General features: G+C 36.3%; 1 protein-coding gene across 5 annotated transcripts in view; it reads right to left on the bottom strand.

Moving 5' to 3' along the window:
- The window catches only part of mid2 (midline 2), a 127,349-nt gene that overhangs the window by 22,254 nt on the left and 86,133 nt on the right, over window positions 1-18,962 (bottom strand). For 4 of the 5 annotated variants that reach the window (XM_026280984.1, XM_026280985.1, XM_026280983.1 and 1 more), the window contains exons 3-5: window positions 14,659-14,724; window positions 13,115-13,210; window positions 4,665-4,772 (exon numbers count right to left, since the gene is read on the bottom strand). In XM_026280984.1, coding sequence (XP_026136769.1) covers window positions 4,665-4,772; window positions 13,115-13,210; window positions 14,659-14,724 — 270 coding nt within the window. The remainder of the gene's footprint in view (window positions 1-4,664; window positions 4,773-13,114; window positions 13,211-14,658; window positions 14,725-18,962) is intronic. The other variant, XM_026280986.1, reaches the window with a different exon arrangement.

Below are 18,962 nucleotides of genomic sequence, written 5' to 3'. Positions count from 1 at the left end.
ACACAACACAGTGATATAGAACATAGGAATATTAACAGCCTTTAAATCTCATTTGTAAAAGCTTTACAAAGCATAAATAGTCCTCACTTTAGAACAGACAGCATTATAGTCTTCTCTCCCAGGATCAGCAAACAGTTCTCCATAAAATGCGCTGCACACATCTGAATATTTGTGTTGAATTGTTCTAGAACAGTGTTGCAAATACAACTTAACCACTGATTTCTAGTTGTGTCCTCTTTTGGAAGAACAAACAAAGTAGTTTCACAATGAAACAGCATCTCCACGACATGGCACCAATGGCAACAGCCAGAAAAAATGTTACACCTTCTTACTTTGCGTGAACATTTGGGTGGTGTTATGCAAATCTGAATTAACCCTGAATTATAGTAGAAATACATGTTAATAAACCATTTATTAACACTATAAGTAACTATTACTATATGTCTGAATAAAAAGATGTATGAATGCACATTTAAATAGTTTATTAATCATTTAGTTACAATTTCTAAGTGATCTTATGAACCACTGACAACTCCTTAATAACTGGTGTGTAAATAATGCTATACTTAATTTAGAAATGATAAATTGATCATTAATAAAGTATGAAAAAATTATTAAATACATTATAGATATGCTTTTAAATCAGGTATAAAGCATTTATATCTGTATTTATAAACTGCTTATAAATGTTTATTAATGCTTTATAAATTATGAATTAATTGTTTCCTTATGCTTAACTAATGATTAATAGCATGCAGTTATTATAAAGTGTTACCGATAAATGTTTACGTTCCTCGAGATGTTATGAAAAATAATGGACCCTAATGGAGCATTTTATCAAAAACTCATTATCGCCCCTTGGCTCATCATCACAGCCAAATGAGCCCTTCGCTTTGTTTGCTTTTTGTGTAATTACAGCAGAGAAACAACAAAGTGACGGATTCTGATTTACAGTTAAAAAAAGAATCATATAAATGCTGAATTAGCATGAACTGTTGAAGACTTTGCCTGAATGGAAAAAACACATGCATATTTAGTTCTGTATTAGATGTCTATAAAAAAAAAGAAAAGGAAAAGAAAGAAAAAGTGAGCCAAATCAATTACACAGTCTCAGAGACTTTAATAAGAAAAGAGTTTGGCCCAATCCTGACGGCTGAGCTAAGAATCTCATTTAAAGCTGGAATAGCTATAATTGTTTCATATCTCTCTTATTTCTTGTGTCTGGCTGGATAGCTTTTCAGATTTCCTCCCTGCATAAAAGTCAACTTTCTGCATTCATATAGAATTTAACTGATGTGTGGTCACAGGTGAGCTTCTTTCAGTTACTTTACAACATCTCAAAATATGACTTATCCAGTCAGAATTTACTAGTTTAACTGTGTCTTATACGTTTTTACTAAAGTTCAAAAGATTGGGGTCAGTAAGATTTTTTCATGATTTTTTCTTTTGTTCACCAATTATTCATTTATTTGAAATGGTTTGCTGCTCGTTGGAATCTTTTTAATCCCAATGTTGAAAACATAACCCTGATGCATTTTTTTTTTTTTTTTGATTCTTTGATGAATAGAAAGTTCAAAAGATCAGCATTTATTTAAAATATATTTTCTATTAGCATTCTAGTAATGTTAAATATTAATTAATACTGAAGTAATACTTTCTTGCTAATTAAAATAATATATTTTTTTAAAAAGTTTTTAAAACTTTTTAGTGGCAGTATATATTTGGTTTGTGTCCATTGGGATTTATCATATTATTCTATGGAGATGATATACATTTGATTAGCAAAGTATATTATAATTCTATAGATTACACAAAAATAGGCATCACTACATTCCATGCTTAAATATAAAGCATACTGATCTGAATTTACATAAAAAATAAAAGAATTTCCAGCAATCTTATATATACCGTTACCATAATATAATGCACTTATTGCATGAAATACGATATTGTTCAATACCTGACCACAGATTTACTATGAATTGAGCTTTCCTTCAAATAACCCCATGTTTCATGTGCGTATACATTATTTTTCTTTGGTGAGGGAATGAGAGACATTAGCTATGCTTCCTCAATAAGCCAGTAAGTCGGTTAAGCAGGATCTAGCCTATGCCACAGTGTAATTCAATAGAGGAATGGAACGTCTGCCTGGAAGGAATGATTGGAAACATTCAGATAAATCAAGAAACAAGGAGAGAAAAATGTTGCTCGGTGCCGAAGTGGATTGCATTAGATCAAATCCCAATCTGACCCCATTTCTTAAAGACAGCTTCAAATGATTTGCTTTGATCAGACGCTGCACTGCCAAAAAGTTTAGAATTTCAGGACGGCATTAAAGAAATTGGACTGCATCCGAAAAAACTAGAAAATCATTTAAAAACAATCCAGTAACAAACCAGCCTTAACAGCCTAAGCCTCAGATCAAATCTTGCAGATACTTTGCATCTGGGTTTATGATTCCAAAAGCCTCCTTAATGCTAGAGATACAGGCACTTTGTGCTGGAGCTGCATTACTGATGTTTGCAAAAGGGCAGACATAATCTCATGTTGCAGGCTGTGCATGTCGACTCGGGGCTGCCGTGTGAGAGTACATCACCGAAGACACTTCTGATGGAGATTACTGCATTTGTCCGGATCTCTCACATCACATTACCCAAAAACAGAGAAGCACAGTCCTGTCTCGCGGCTCAAATCCCCACTTGATAAGAGTGTGAGTTCAGGCTGTCAAGTTAAAGTGCCTGTGTGTGACTGCACACTCACTGTCAAACACAAATCACTACACACACTGCACAGATGAGCAGAAAATCTGACTCTTCAGTTCTGGCAATGTTTGAAGAGTGTCAAAATATTAAACATGGAACAATATATGATCTTTCTGCGTAAAATCAGCTCTGATTCTACAGTCGGATCGGATTATCAATGTTCAAAACTGTCGCAGAAAGCTGCCTTGCTTGGTAGCATTGAAAATGGTTACTTTTATTACTCATTCTTAAAAATTAACCACAATTAATAATTTAAAAAAATATGCTGCCATTTGAAAAGTTTTCCTATGCTCACTCAAGTCAGATTACATTGATTTGAATAAAAGTATAGTAATAACGTAAAAACGTTTTCTCTTTTAATTTATTTAATACATTCATGTAATCTATTTCTGTGATGCAAAGCTGAATTTTCAACATCATTTCTCCAGTCTTCAGATGATTTGCTGCTCAAGAAACATTTATTATCATACGTTGAAAGCAGTAGTGCCGCTTCATATTTTTGTGGAAACACAATGTTCAGGATTCTTTGATAAAAATGTAAAGTTTAGATTTAAATAGTTTATAAAATCGTAAAATGTCTTCACTGTCACATTTGATCAACAGAATGCATCCTTGAATACAAATTATTGATTTAAAATGTTATCTTTAATATTTCTTAAAAATAAATGAACCATACTTTTGAACATTAGCATAATAAAAATTAATGATATTATTTTTAAAAAATTATATATGAAATATTGGTTTATTTTATTATTATTGCCAGCTGAGTACGTCTCTTAAGAACTTTGAATTTGAGCTAAAACATCCATTATTCACAATAAAATCACTATAACACACTCCTCTAGTTGTTTAGTTTTGCTTTAAATTTCAAGTGCAACCCAAAACTAAAAAGCCACCTGGTCTTTATAATGCAAATGAACATTTCAACATTTCCATGTACTTTTATTTAGCACTTTCTGCCTGTTCTTTATATCCTATCCCAGAGGAGAAGAGTGCTGTTCACTGTGTGCTGCTGAAGATTATCAAGGCCTTGTTACTGTTACACAAGGGAAGCTTGTTAAGTGAAGCCACATGGCCAAGTCCGCATCAACCAGCCAAGCTTCCTGTCATACATTCAACAGTCTTGTTCAAGCAATATCTCTACGCTTCACTGCACCCTCACCCGACGGTCACCACACTTTGGCCTGTGGATTGTCTGACAAGATCCTCATAGCCTTATTTGACGTGCTCACAGCCACATTATTACTCATATGCACCAACTTAACCTCAGTATTCACACAGGACGGATTAAATAGAGTAGTTTTAAATTCACAAAGGCAAAATATGCTGTGATTTTCCCAGCTTCTTCTCCATCTTGTCATCAGGCGACACATCACCTATCTCTCCGCACAGCGTAGGGTCCAACAGAGCCTGACAGTCTCTCTCTTGCTATAACAGCGGTAGTGACATGATCTGAAAGATGTGTTAGAAATGCCAGCTCTGTATTTGTGCGCTATGTGACATACTGTCAAGGATCAAATTCAAAAAGCTTTCTCTAAGTGAGTGAAGGACTGTTGTTTCTCTGCCATATGTGCGTCTTAAAGCAACAGTTCACCAAAAATGAAAGGCATTATTATGTTGTTCCAAACCGGTATAGACTTTGTTCTTCTGAAGAGCACAAAATAAAATGTTTGGAAATTTTGTTTTTGACATTCATTTTATGCACAAAACACATCACTCACACACATTTTCTTTGACGACTTGCAAATTTAAATTTTTAGGTGAAAATTAAAGAAGCTAAAAAGTTTTAAGGTCCACCTTGATATTATACTGGTAACTTTAAAGAGTTAAGCACATCGAAAACCTTCCTAAATGTGTCTCAAGTGCTTGATATGAGTCTGACTTAATAGAGAGAAACTGTACCTTGGACTCTTTGATCTTGACGGCGATGACCTGTTTCCTCTGGCGAATTATCTCCACCAATTCATCACACTCCTCCACCAGCTTGGCTTCATGCATGGCTGTGTTCACCTGCAGATAAAAGCAAAGAGTTTCATAAAGAAAGACAATGGCACTTAATCAGTCTGCTGGGATAACTAAGCTACTCCAGCCTCTCTGCTTCAGTTCATGCAAAAGCCGTGAGAATATATCAACACCACATCCTGTCTGGAGTGATGCGGACCATATCATACAGAAAGGAGAGCTATTTTAGACTCTACTTCAACTCCATCCTCAGATCATCCTTGTAATTAGACAAAGTTGTGATATCCCATCAAAGATTCCCATAATGCTCTCTTAGGATCCTGCTTTAGCACTGTACTATCCGATCTTTGCAGAAAGCTTATTATGCAAGACAGATCCACTTAAACTGTTAATCAAGCACACACACACACACACACACACACACACACACATGCATTTAAATAAACAGACAATTAATGCTTACCCCGTTTTAATACTGTCAAGGGTTCAATCTCATTAAGAAAGCACAGAATCCAAGGACAGCACAAACCCAACATTTTATTGGATTTCAGCTAGGCAACTTTTGTTGTATCCACTCGCACAGAAGAAACCCACTCAATACCAGACAAACCCTAAGGATTCATCTCTTTTTTTGGAATGTCTATAAAATAAACAGTGAATGTAGATGTCTTCAGAATGGTCTATGAGTGTTTTCAATGCAAAGTCAATGATGGTTTCATACTGACTCTGTAAAAAAAAATAATGTGAGAAATGTATGATAAAATATTAACCGCTGTGGTTGCCAAAATTTTACTGGAAAAATATGGCCGCAACTTTATAGTTCAATATTTCAAATAGTGCAATACTTCAAATATATAGTAAAACAACAAACAAACAAACAAATGAATTTTTTAAAATTTATTTATTTATTTATTTTAACCTGTATAATATATTGACAACCACTTTAAATGAGTAGGTCATCCAAAAATTATAATTTACTAAAAATTCTTTATCAGCACAGACTTTATCTTTATCTTTATCTTTCTTTATCTTTTAGACTCTCTTTCTGACGGCACCCATTCACTGCAGATGATCCACTGGTAGTGATGCAATACTCCATTTCTCCAAATCTGTTCTGATGAACCAACAACTCATTGACTACGTTTACATGCTGTTAAAATTCGGGTTATGGTCGGGTTAAGGTCACTATTTGGGTTTCTGAAACATTTGGGATAACCCGTTTACATGTTTGAGCAGAGAGAGTTACTCCTGTATACATGGAATGTGTAATCAGTCGCCAATATCCCGATGTAAACAGCGACGCACGGTTAGCGTCTGGACGTAAGACGCAATATGCGTCATTTCTGATTCTTCTTCCTGTATCCAAAGACTCAAAAGACCAAGATTCCTTGCGAATAGAACATGCACAGAACACACATTTTAATGGGGATATGCCGAAACGCGTTTACAAGACCAAATATTCGGGTTAGAAAAGGGGTACCCCAGGTATAATATCCCGGTTTTTAAAAACCGTGATATGAGCATATCCGGGTTTTTGCCGGTGTTTACATGGCCGTGCGCGACCGGGTTATTGCTAATATCCCGGTTTTGAACGGGTTATTGGCTGCATGTAAACGTAGTCACTGACATCTTGGATGGACTGAGCCTCAGGTAAGTAAATTTCCACTAATTTTCATTTTTGGGTGAACTGCTCCTTCAAAAATACAGGTAGTAAAGAGAAAGATAATGATGAATCAAAGTTCATCACAAGTAGCTTTTTGATGAGCTGAGGTAAAACTTATTGTTAACCAATTAATTAAAACTAAAACCATTTTATGGTGTAGGCATCATTATGTTCAGAAAAAAAGATGAAAAGAATCCTTCCACTCAGCTACCCCAGAGAGAAGAATAAAAACGAGCCAGCGGACACATATGGATAGGCTGAAGCAAAGCAAACTCTCTCTGTCTGCTATCATCTCAGAGCGCTCTGGCTCAGTGGACGAGTGCAGTGATGGACGACTCCTGCTGTTGATATGTTCCTTATCAGACCTCTTAACACAGCGTCCTTCCGTAAATACAATACTCTAAGGCCCTACCGGCCTGCCGTAAGTCAGCAAAGACCCTGAAGACTGCCTCGCCTGGCAGATTCATGCCGCTGACATCTTTAAAGTGTGCTGCTGCGCACAGACGTTTTGTCTAAGCATTTAGACTGTCTTGCATTGGATGAATGTTTATTGGACACTCAGAAAAGATCTACAACAACCCTGCGTCATTGTGGATTGGGATTCTGTACTGAAATCACTTACAAACACTAATGCTGAATCTTTAAAGGAGTTTAATCCAGATTTCATTTAAACTTGATATCATGGTAAATGCTGAACTGAATTGCTAAGTGGCAAAATATAAGGTTGCAAATAGTCTCAAAGGAGCAAGTCGGGATAATCAAAACTGCATTTGCAATGCATAAAAGTAAAGCAATGGAGATGCAGTTTCTAGATTGCTCCATGGGGACAATTCTGCAACGTAACTTAGTGCCTTTGCGACGTTGTGCCCTGTAGGCCACATAAAAAAACTAGACATGCATTTCCTTAAGGAAAACCAGTGCTTGAAATGTAGCAAAAGAATAGCATTGAAGTATTATGATAGTTCAAAAAGTAATATATTCAAATATGTGACCCTGGACCACAAAATCTGTCTTGAGTGTAAATTTTTCGAAATTTAGATTTAAACCTAATCTGAAAGCTGAATAAATAGGCTTTCCATTGATGCATGGTTAGGATAGGACAATATTTGGCCAAGATACAACTATCTGAATATCTGGAATCTGAGGGTGCAAAAAAAAAAAAAAAAAATACATTACTAAAGTATAAAAGAAAAACAGATATTTTTGTACCATACAATGGTTTTTTGGCTAATGCTACAAATATACCCTAGTGACTTAAGACCCAAGGGCCCAGGGTCCAGGGTCACATAAGGATAAAGAAAGATAAAGATGTTAAAATGAATTGTAATACAATACACTGAAGGATAAATAGATGTAAGAAAGAAAAACAAAGACAATGGATGGATGAATATCGAACATTATATTATTTGTTTATTAAATATATTTATATATAATATAAATTATATAAATACATACATTTAAATACCTGTTTATATTTTCAATAATAAATATATATATATATATAAATAAATAATATAATGTATATTAGATAATAAATATACACAGTACACACATATATATTATGTAAACAAAAACATTTATTTCGGATGCCATTAATTATGATTAATCATTTGAAAACACTAATATATATATATAAATAAATATATAAATTCCAGAAATAAAAATCAACACTACTTTATCTTTTTTTCTGTGAAAACGTCTCAAGATACTAACACCAAGATACATTTCTTTAAGAAGGAAACCTGTGTTAGACACTGAGAAAACAAGTCAAAATAATGCTGTTTTTGGCATGTCTTACTCCACCAGCATAGGCTTTTTTTGCACATTTAATAAAAAAAGACTCAAAAATGTCTGCACACACTTCAGCAATTTATTTTTCGGATTAAGCCCAGATGCTCATGTGCGCTGCATGCAATGACTGCGAGAGACTCATTATTGACAAGGCTCATCAGTTCCTGACCTTTATCTCTTCATACTGCCACATCTTTAATCTGCTAATCCACAGGGCGGGAAAGACACTGGCCACCATAAAAAGGTCGTTAATGAACTCCAGCGGTTCACTTTGGGTACATAAACAATCTAAGTTCTGTTTAACAGATGCCACTGAGCAGAGGTCTGTTTTTGTGGCAGCTCTGATTACTGTGTATCTTGCCCGTATGCTGACAGATGGGGCAGGTCTGAGTGCTCTAAGTGCACTGCTGTACAAGACGCTCCTATGGGGCCTGCCTCATTGCTGAAGAGTCCAAGTGGCCCTGTTAAAAATGGATGAGGGAGAGGCATATGCATCACAGCGTGGCGGCCCTCAGCACACTGCTGCACACATGTCCACTCGGTGGAACAGCAACACAACAAAGCGGCCCTTTGCACCGCAGGGCTAATAACCCACAGCGGCCCAGAGAGGGAACCTGGAATGTCAAAGAAGGCAATGATGAAATCCAGGCTTCAAATCACCAAAGGTAAAAATGGAAATTCCCAACTGAAAGTGCAAAGTTCCCCAGACACATTTGGTCCCTGGACAGCATCACTCATGAATTATTTATACACTGACTCTCTCAGGACATTTCCTTCACTGTTCACTGTTAGCAGTGACACTTTTGTCAAATGGAAAACCTTGCCATGGACACTATTTTTCATGTGACGCTTACAAAGACCCCTGTAAACATCTATGCAGATGTTCCTCTGATGCTGCATGGATGCCGAAGGGTCTATTTGATGTGTGTTTTCATCTGGAAGATGTCATTTATTAAGAGTTTGCATCTGCAATACATTGCATTCATTCATTGTTGAACGCTAGAATGATATTGCAGATGTTTAACAACAGAGCATGTGAATCTGATCAGATATTTACAGATGTGAAATAGAAAGTGATGCATTCCAGATGATGCACTCGCTGACCGACATCTTAATAGGTGATACCCATATATAGTATGGATGAAAGAGAATATTAATACATATGAGTTTAAGTTTTACACAAGTTTTACCATTTCAGTGTTCTCCATGTGTTTGTGTGACACAATAACAACTGACAACTGTTTATGAATCTGAATATTACGCTTAACTTGATTGAGCCAAATCAAAACCAGATTAATCCAGCCTAACTCCTATTTATGGGTTGTCCTGTAAAATGATTGACAGGCTGAGAGCACCTCAAAGCCTTCCAAATGGCTCATGTTCTAGCGACAACATTGGAGGCATAATGTTAAGTACCATAGAAGATCATTTTGATTCTTCCCCTTTCTTGGGTCTCAATTTGGCCAAAAAACGAACTTACAATGGAGACACATCATGCCAGCAAAAAAGAAACAGGGTTTAAAGAGAGCCATCAACAAAACAATTTCCTCACTTGTCCTCAAATGCCTCACCATGGCACAAAAAGCTACCGATATTTTAAAAAATGTTTCAAATGTTTCATTTTTTCCATTTAGCAATGCAAGCAAGGCAAACCAAGTGTATTTTTATAGAGCACATTTCATACACAATGATAATTCAAAGGAATTAAAATAATAATAAAAATAATCTCAACAATAAATAAACAAACAAATAAATACAAATAAAATATGGCATCACACTGAGGACAGGAGGTCTGAAATAACAGCTAATGTTTGTTTAAACTCTTAATTTTTGGCTCTAATCTCTTAATCAGAAATGTGAAAGGTATATTTTTGTCTCATGTACTTAATCCATTCAATTACAAAATGTTCACATGTTGAGCTGTAAAGTTGTTAAATCACCCGTTTTACAGGGATGGCAGATCTAAACTTATACTGAACCTGCAATCTTCCTTTAAGCACATAGATGCACTTTATCACGATTACAAGTATGAAAAGCAAAATACTGTAATTTAACTGGCTGCTTGAGGATCAAAACTGATGCACATTTCCTTTTCTCGCCAGCTTTATACGCACAGTGCAGGACCAAAGTTCACAGCTGAGGGGTTTTGGGTCAAACATTCAGAATTTCACATCCAAGACATTAAATCTGGCTTATTTATCATTATTACACCTCATTAATTTGGTCCCTTTTAATTAACTGTGGCTTTCAAATAAACATGATACAGTTGGCCTGGTTATAAAGAAGTCGTTCTTCTGATAATTAAGGAGAAAACGCCATTGAATGCAGTTAATACTTTATTTATATCAGTAGGTTTAACCATTTTAAAGGGTGTTCGACTCAATATAATATATGTAGCTGGGGATTTACTGTGGAAAGCTGTTTCTAAATGCTTTAAAATGTATGGCCTCAACCACACTAACTCTCTCAACTGAGGTGTGAGTTACATTCTTCAAGTGCTCAAAGCAGCTGGGTGGTATGCAGAAGTTTTTTATTTGCGGTTCAGCTGAGGTTAGAGCCATGCTATGCATGCAATCCCCTCGGGGTTCAACAAGACTGATTCAGCTAATGAAGTAACAATGCCTTGTCACCTGCTTTCGTTTCTCAAACTGCAAGGACAGCCATCCTGACAGAGTCATTAAAAAGGACGCTCGCATTTGAATTTCCCTTGTGCCTGATGCTGATCTTGAGTCATATTTGGAGTAACAACAACTCTTTGAGACGATGTTCAAGGTGACATCAAGTAAAGGCCTAAATATATCCCTGGTGCCTTGTTTGTTGTGCTTTTAATAAGCTCTGATTTAAAGATAAAGGGTACTAATTGACTTTCAAGAGGACTGTTTATCATGTGTGCAGAAATATGTCACATCACTACCAAGCTAAGGCTGCAAATATATGAACATGTAACATCATGGATGTAACAATAATTGAAAAGCACACCAAGGCTGCATTTTTGTTGCCCAATAATATAGTAAATATAGTAAATTCAGTAAGATTGTCCTATCATTACAATTTAAAATAAGTGTTTTCTAATTGTAATATATTTTCAAATGCAAATGTATTCCTATGTTGGCAAAGCTGAATTTTCAGCATCTTTACTCCAGTCTTCAGCATCACATCTTTCAGAAATTATTCTAATATGCTGATTTGCTCTGGAAAAATTATTATTTTTAATAATATAGTAATATAATATAATTGTTACATTATTATTAATAATGAAAACATTCGTGCTGTTTAATTTTTGCGATCAGTAAATATTCACTCGGTTTTTCATTTATTTTTTGATGAATAGAAAGTCACAAAGAATTTATATATATATTTAATATACACACACACACACACACACACAGTGATAGTTACTGATACTGGTACTTTTTAAATATTATTTTTAAAAGATTCTATGAATATAATGTATAGACCGATAGACAGACAGACAGACTGAAAGATAGATCATAGATAGATAGATAGATAGATAAAAAGATAGATAGATGTAAATGTAAATCTAGTAGGAAAAAATGGTGTGAATGCTATGATTTATCATCTATTTCTGCAAAAATTGGTCCAAAAAATTAAAGAATGGAAAAACACTTAAATAGCAAATGATGTGTTTTCATGTCATTACTGTGCAAACCATGTAATCTTTCATATAATTACAAAAGCATGCAATTTAATAACAACCCTGAAACTTACTGTATGTTAGCACATTCCAGAGATTTTTAGTCTTCTTGACATCACTGAGCATTCACTGCTGAACTTTCTCCATTTATAGACACTTTCTCTCTCTGTGGACTGATGACTAATGTGTAGAGATATTTCTGCTTTAAGTAAGTCAACAATGCTTAATCTTCAGCACTCAGACATCTCTTTTGTTCAAGGTATGTTTCATTTCAGGCAATATGTCTAGTGAATAGCAAACTCAATTTTTATTTTACCCTGATCAGAACTTCCAATCTTGCCTCATTAATTAGATTCTACATAAGCTTTAGCTAAGATATTACCTCAGGGATTCACATACATTTTTCCACTTTTCATATAAATGTATCATTGTATGCATAATACCTGCTTAAGCATATTGTGTGTTTCTGTTGTAAATTTGGTTAAAGTTTAGATCAAATATATACAGGAATCCAGGTAATATTTTTTTCCTGCAACTGCATGAATGTTACATTCAATGATAAACCACCGAGTAATATTAATAAATGGTAGAAACCCCCACCCCAGAAAATAGCATAAAATACAACTAAATATTTTTCTGCTTGTACAAGAAACTCTATTAAACTGTGTATTAGGAAGACATTATAATTCTGAAACCTACTATGATGCCTATTTGAGGTTCTTTCTCTTAAAATGATCATGAGTGCATTTTACTGAATGAGTTTATCTATAGTTCTAGTCTCTTTTATTCACAAGAAAAGCATTTAAAAATCTGCATTCATATTGTTACACTCTTGGAGGCTTTCCTAGCCTCAGTAGAAAATGAACATTAATGCAGAATTCAAGGTAATATAAGCCATGCAAAAGCTGCCAATACAGACACACTGGACTGTGAATAATAATAATAATAATAATAATAATAATAATAATAAAAGAAAACATTCATACTTGAGTACTTGAGGAAAACAGACACACATAAAACATACATACATACATCCATATAACTGCAACAATCATATACAAATGAGAAATCTCATATATACATTATTCTTTACATTTTGTAATCGCATCCAAGCTGCAGCATTTAACCTCTCACAAGCATTTGTAGTTCAGAAGGGCAGTAAACCATTTGCCACTAAAAATAAAATGCAATATAATTTATGGAAAATAATATGTGAGGAAGTATGATGATATTAGTGATGTGAAGGATGAAGGATATAATGACACATTTTCCTGTACTCACCTCCACCTGTTGACAAATCTGGATGAGTTTGGCCATCTGGTTCTCCAGCTCACTGTTCCTCTTCACCAGATTGGTTAAGTTATTCTCCAAGGTTTGCTGTTGGAATGGCAGATACATGGCATTTAGACAGAATGAAATGAATCACTCTTTCTGTCTGAAACAGACAAGCGTTTCCATTTATTCCATCAAGATATGAGATATACCATAAAAAAAAAAATAAAAAAAATAAATATATATATATATATATATATATATATATATATATATATATATATATATATATATATATATATATAATTATTATCAAATACATGCATCTTTGGTGAGTAATCCTACCAACCACAAACTTTTCACTGGTAGTGTACAACTCAATTAGAATATAGGCATTTTATGCCTTTAAAATGATTACAAATGTGAAGATGAATAATGACATAAATAAAATTTTTGGATGAACTATCTCTTTAATATAAATTCACATCCACTTCCAAAAAGTACTGCATAAAAGCAGGTTTCTACCTTTGGAACTGAGAACTGTATCTCATAATACATCTGCTTTCAAGGGATTAAATTCGTGTTTTTCGAGGGCAGCAGATTCTTTTCCCCAATGCTCCCGATCTGTCTTTTTCACGAATTGAGGAACAACACTGTGCGGATGATAATGTTAGTGTAGGTGCGCATGGATAAATGATATAGAGTCCACAGAGATCCTACAAAGACGGATTCGATTCAAAACAAGCAACTAACAGCAAATTAGTTCCACATCACGACCACTAATCGTCACTAACGAGAAACTGTGTGCGCTGGGCTGAGACTTTCACACTGGGGGGAGGGTGTCCTAATTCATGAGCTCTAGTGTACACTTTGCACAAACAGGTTTGTAGCAATTAAAGTTTAATAAGAGGTTTGAGGTCAGGAATGGTGAGTTTGGGTCACTGTGGGAGCGCTTGCGTTTGTTTAGCTCATGAAAAAGGCAAGATGAGGTACTGTCCCATATCGTAGAGTAATGGACTTTAACACTACACACAAAAGATTTAAGAGGGTGTTGAATTTCATTGGTGTTGAATCACAATGGTGAGAGGCGGAGAACTGTGTAATTATTTAAAAGAGTAGCTCATGCTTCACTACAACCCAAGTTGGAAAGATAAAGAGGGAAATCACAGCGACAACTCAAAGAGAGCCACCCCACCATGCTACATGAGCAGCTGTACGAAGTGATGACCCGCACAGCGGGAGAAAGGAGAGAAGGACATGAACACGGCGCTGAGATGAACAGCTGATTTTAATGACATGAGAGGTAACAAAATAGAAGACAGAGCGGACTGAAAAGCGGAACGATGGGAACAACAACACTGACGACATCGGCATACAAAAGCGAGAACAGAGCCGTTTTTATTTTCTCTTGTTTTGTGTTGTTGGCTGTTCATGCATTATGTGATGCAGGCTGACCCTGTCCACCTGCATGTCCCGCACCCCCCGTCTATGGCCTGAAATGCTGTCTTGCACACATCCAGCACATAGATTGTAAAAGGCAGCCGGTGACTCACCGCGGCACTTGTCTTTGATGCCTCCATAACCGCTTCAGAAACTCTGGCAGGGCTCACTTGAAAAGCCTATGAACACACACATATACACACACAGCCTTACTGGTCTGGCCTGCTGATGGACGGAAGTATTAACACCCCTGCTCTGTCCGGCGACTGGTTTCAGCCTCTCTCGCGCCTCATCTCTCTTGTCCTGCTGGGTAAATGGGGACCTCGGAGCAGGTGAGGGTGTCTATGTCAGACTGCCTATCCTCTGTGCGCTGATAGCTTGCTTTACTCGGGTGCTTGTTGTGTCAGGCAGTCTCAGAGGCGCCTGCTTGGTGTGTCAGCATTTTAATATTCAAACTCACCCAGCAAGGACAGATGGGGGTCATTAATTAAAGACTGAAGAGTCGAGGATGATTTATACATCAAAACCAAGTTTCAACTCCCAGGAGACAGAAGACAAGCTGACGGGGGTGAACGAGCTTGGAGCACAGTTGAGAGAGAGAGAGAGAGAGAGAGAGAGAGAGAGAGAGAGAGAGAGAGAGAGAGAGAGAGAGAGAGAGAGACTCAATAGTGAGAGTGACTGATAGTGAGAGGAAGGAAGGAAATTAAAGGAAGGAGAGAAGGAAGGAAGAAAAGACTAAAAGAAAGAAACAAAAAAGGGAAGGAAGGAAGAAAATAAATTGAATAGTAATGCAGGAAGGAAGGAAGGAAGAAATAAAAGTGAGAAACAAAGGAGAAAAGTAATGAAGGAAGGAAAAGAAAAAGAAACAGAGAAAGCAAGGACAGAAGAAACAAGGAAGGAAGTGAAAAAGAAGGAAGGAAAGAAATATAGAAGTAAATGGAAGAAACAGAAGGAAAAAGGTAAGGAAGGAAAATGGTGAAGGAAAGATAGAAGTAAATGAAAGAAGCAAAGAAGAAAAAAGGGAAGGAAGGACAGAAGGAAGAAAGAAAAAAGGGAAGAATAAAAGAAAGAAACAAGGAAGGAAGCATAGGCATACTTTTTAAAAAAGGAAGCAAGAAAAAATGGAAGGAATAGTGAAATGATCATCTTAAGTAAGAAAGAAAAATAAATAAAGATAGATGGAAGTAAGCAATGAGAGACTAATATGAGGAAAAACAAGAACTGGCCAAAAAAAAAAGAAAAAAGAAAGGAAAGGAAATTAAAAGAAAAAGAAAGGTAGAAGGAAGTAAGGAATGGGTCAATAATAACAGAAAAACAAATAAAAGAAAGGAAAGGAAAGGAAAGGAAAGGAAAGGAAAGGAAAGGAAAGGAAAGGAAAGGAAAGGAAAAGAAAGGGGGATGGTGAAAGAGAGAGCGGAGTGGCCTCAGGACAGCAGACCTATATGCTGTTTGAGCTGAACAAGTCTGAAGTACAAACTCATTAAAGCAGACACTAGACTTCAAAGACACAGACACAGCCATGCAAGAGAGAGAGAGAGAGAGAGAGAGAGAGAGAGAGAGAGACAGAAGCACACATAAAAACTCTAATATGTTCTAATATGTAACAAGCGCAGTTCTGCAGTACACAGCTGACACTGTGACATGACTGACAGGAATAAAGCAATGAGTGAGAGTGAATGATACCATGGACTGACTATGTAGGCTGCGTTGTGGGACAATTTACTGAAGTTGAATTACATTTGCCTATATTAGCAACTGATTCACCAAAAGAATCAAATAACAGTTTGAATGAGTGAAATGAATCAGACTTGGATGGAGAGCTCTAGTCCAAATGATTCACAGTTTGACTAGACCTTGTTATCAGATAAGATTACAAAGAGGGAAGGCGAGATGTACAAGATATTTGCTGAGTTGCTGTTTGATTCTCACACTGTAGGCGTTACACGCTTTAACAGGCGTGCGCCTCGTCCATTAAGTTCTGGGTCAGAGCGACAACAACAACAAATCCTGAAAAAGAATTACATCCTGAGGCGAGGAAACAGACTTCAAAGTGGGTGTGTTTAATTATTCTGTGATCCTCTCCTCTTGTGTTTTTTTGAGGGAACACAATGCGGAAACACAGAAACCACGCTAGCAACGGGCGGTTGAGTGCGTGCATGTGTCAGCAACCAGAGCCTGCTGGGAAATGTCGCTCGCGCTGGATAATATTCCAAACCAGCTCTCTCCAGAGATTTGCAAACTCTAATGAGAAGCCACTGCTGTTTCTTACCAGCCTCCGCTCTTCTAATTAATTAGACAGAGTCATTTAATTCTGTCTACATTACCCTTGTTTGAGGCTTGTCTAGGGAGTGCCATTAAGCATTTAACGCAATGGAATACGCCCCTTCTCTCCATCAAAAAAACAAAAAAAATCAATCCCATAATGCCGTTTTTAAAGCTTTGGCCCCGTCAAACCATCTAGCATGCCTATATTATTAATCCAAATGATTTACTGTCGAAGTTGGACAGCGCAGATGCATTTTTCATGAGTACATCTCTTTCCATGGAAGATTATTGTCGCACAAAATAGAAATATATATTTTTTTTATGTAATTCAGTCAACATCTTGCAATTCAGATGTCTTTCTTCGCTATTATGATTTCCCCCCTTAATACTTAATGAAGGGTCTGTAATTTTTATGGTATAGTAGGTTTATTTTAATGGATAGAGACAGAAAATCAACCGAAATTATCCAGAAAAACACATTGTATAAAGGTTAGAAACTGAATTGCATTTCAGTGAGTGAAATATGTACTTGATCCACTTTATACCAGCAAGTGGATCTGGCTCCCACAGATTGGTTATGTGCCCATGTGGAACACAGATTAGTCCTGAAGTTATTCCTAATGTCAGCTCGTTCACAATCTGTATGTTCCACTCCAACCCCTCCTCACCACCATGGGCAAGACCAAAGAGCTGTCAAAGATAGTCAGAGTCAAGATTGTAGATCTGCTCAAGGATGGAATGGGCTACAAGACCATCAGCAAGAAGCTTGGTAAGAAGGAGACAACGTTGGTGCGATTATTCGGAAATGGAAGAAATACAAAACAACCATCAGTTGGCTTTGGTCTGGAGCTCGGTGCAAGATCTTGCCTCGTGGAGTAAGGTTGATCATGAGAAAGGTGAGGGATCAGCCCAGAACTACACGGTTGAGCTTGCTAATGATCTTCAGACAGCTGGAACCACAGCTGAAAACTTTGGTAACACACTATGCCGCAATAAACCGAAATACAGCATATAGTTCCGTGTTCGATACATCGATACGATGATTCCACACAGATACTTCTTGGAATTCTCAGATAACATCTTGCAATCCTGAAAAAAAATCTTCTTTATTCTGAGTCAAAGTCTCACAATTCTGACTTCTTTCCCAGAATTGTATCTTGCAACTGCAAGTTATCATGTCATAATTGTTATAAGAGTTTACATCTCACAAGTCTGACTTGTTTATATCTTGCAGTTCTACTTTTCTCAGCTGAATATAAACTCAGAACTGTGAGATATTGAAAAAAAGTCACAATTACCGTTCTTTCTTTTCTTTCTGTGGAGGAAATAAGATTCCACACTTCTCTGACCTCACATTCTCTAATAAGACAGAGGTTGGTGTCCATCTACGTATTCCACTGGGAACAAACCATCAGCCTGAAGACCACAGACAGGAAGACATCAGACTTCACAGACTAACAGGCTTGAAGGTTAAAGGGACGAGTGTCAGGAGAATTGCTTGCTCTCATGGGGAAGACGAATCCCTTGAGGGAATATGTGCTTCATGCAAAACAACTTCAGAGGAATGTGTTTGAGTTAATTACACCCACGAGGACATTAAATGGGAAGGAATTGCTCAGTTAGACAATAATTAATTTTAATCAAAAGCAGAGCTTCTTTGAGCATCCCAGAGACGCCTCTGCTTGTCAGAGTCTGAGGGAACAGGGATACTTCAAATTCTACCAACAGACATTAGTGAGGTTAGTTAATCATATTTTTTATTCAACATTAACAAAATCAAGGCTGTGCAGAATTAAAGAATATTCAATAAATGTCAAACAAAGCCACAAACAATGAGGGCAGATTTCTTTACTGTGTTTGCTGTATATAGTTCCTATTGACAATTTAGGTGGGAAACACTAAATGAAAAAACTTCCCTGTTAAAAAATCAAATACAGGTATGATGTAATTCCCACCAAAAACTATCCCAAATAATGTTTTTTTTTAATTGACTGTACTTATTTTATAATATATTTGTATTTATGTATTTTTGTGTGGTTCGTGTGTAATTATAAAAAAAAATTACAAAAGAGACTACCCAAAATGTTATAAAATTGACTGAGAGTGTGAAAGTTTCCTTTAGGATGCAAAACGTGGCCGAGAAAGTATTATG

This window comes from Carassius auratus, chromosome 14, assembly GCF_003368295.1.
Source record: "Carassius auratus strain Wakin chromosome 14, ASM336829v1, whole genome shotgun sequence".
In the NCBI taxonomy this organism is placed as follows: Eukaryota; Metazoa; Chordata; class Actinopteri; order Cypriniformes; family Cyprinidae; genus Carassius; species Carassius auratus.
This window is presented reverse-complemented; position numbering and strand designations above follow the sequence as displayed.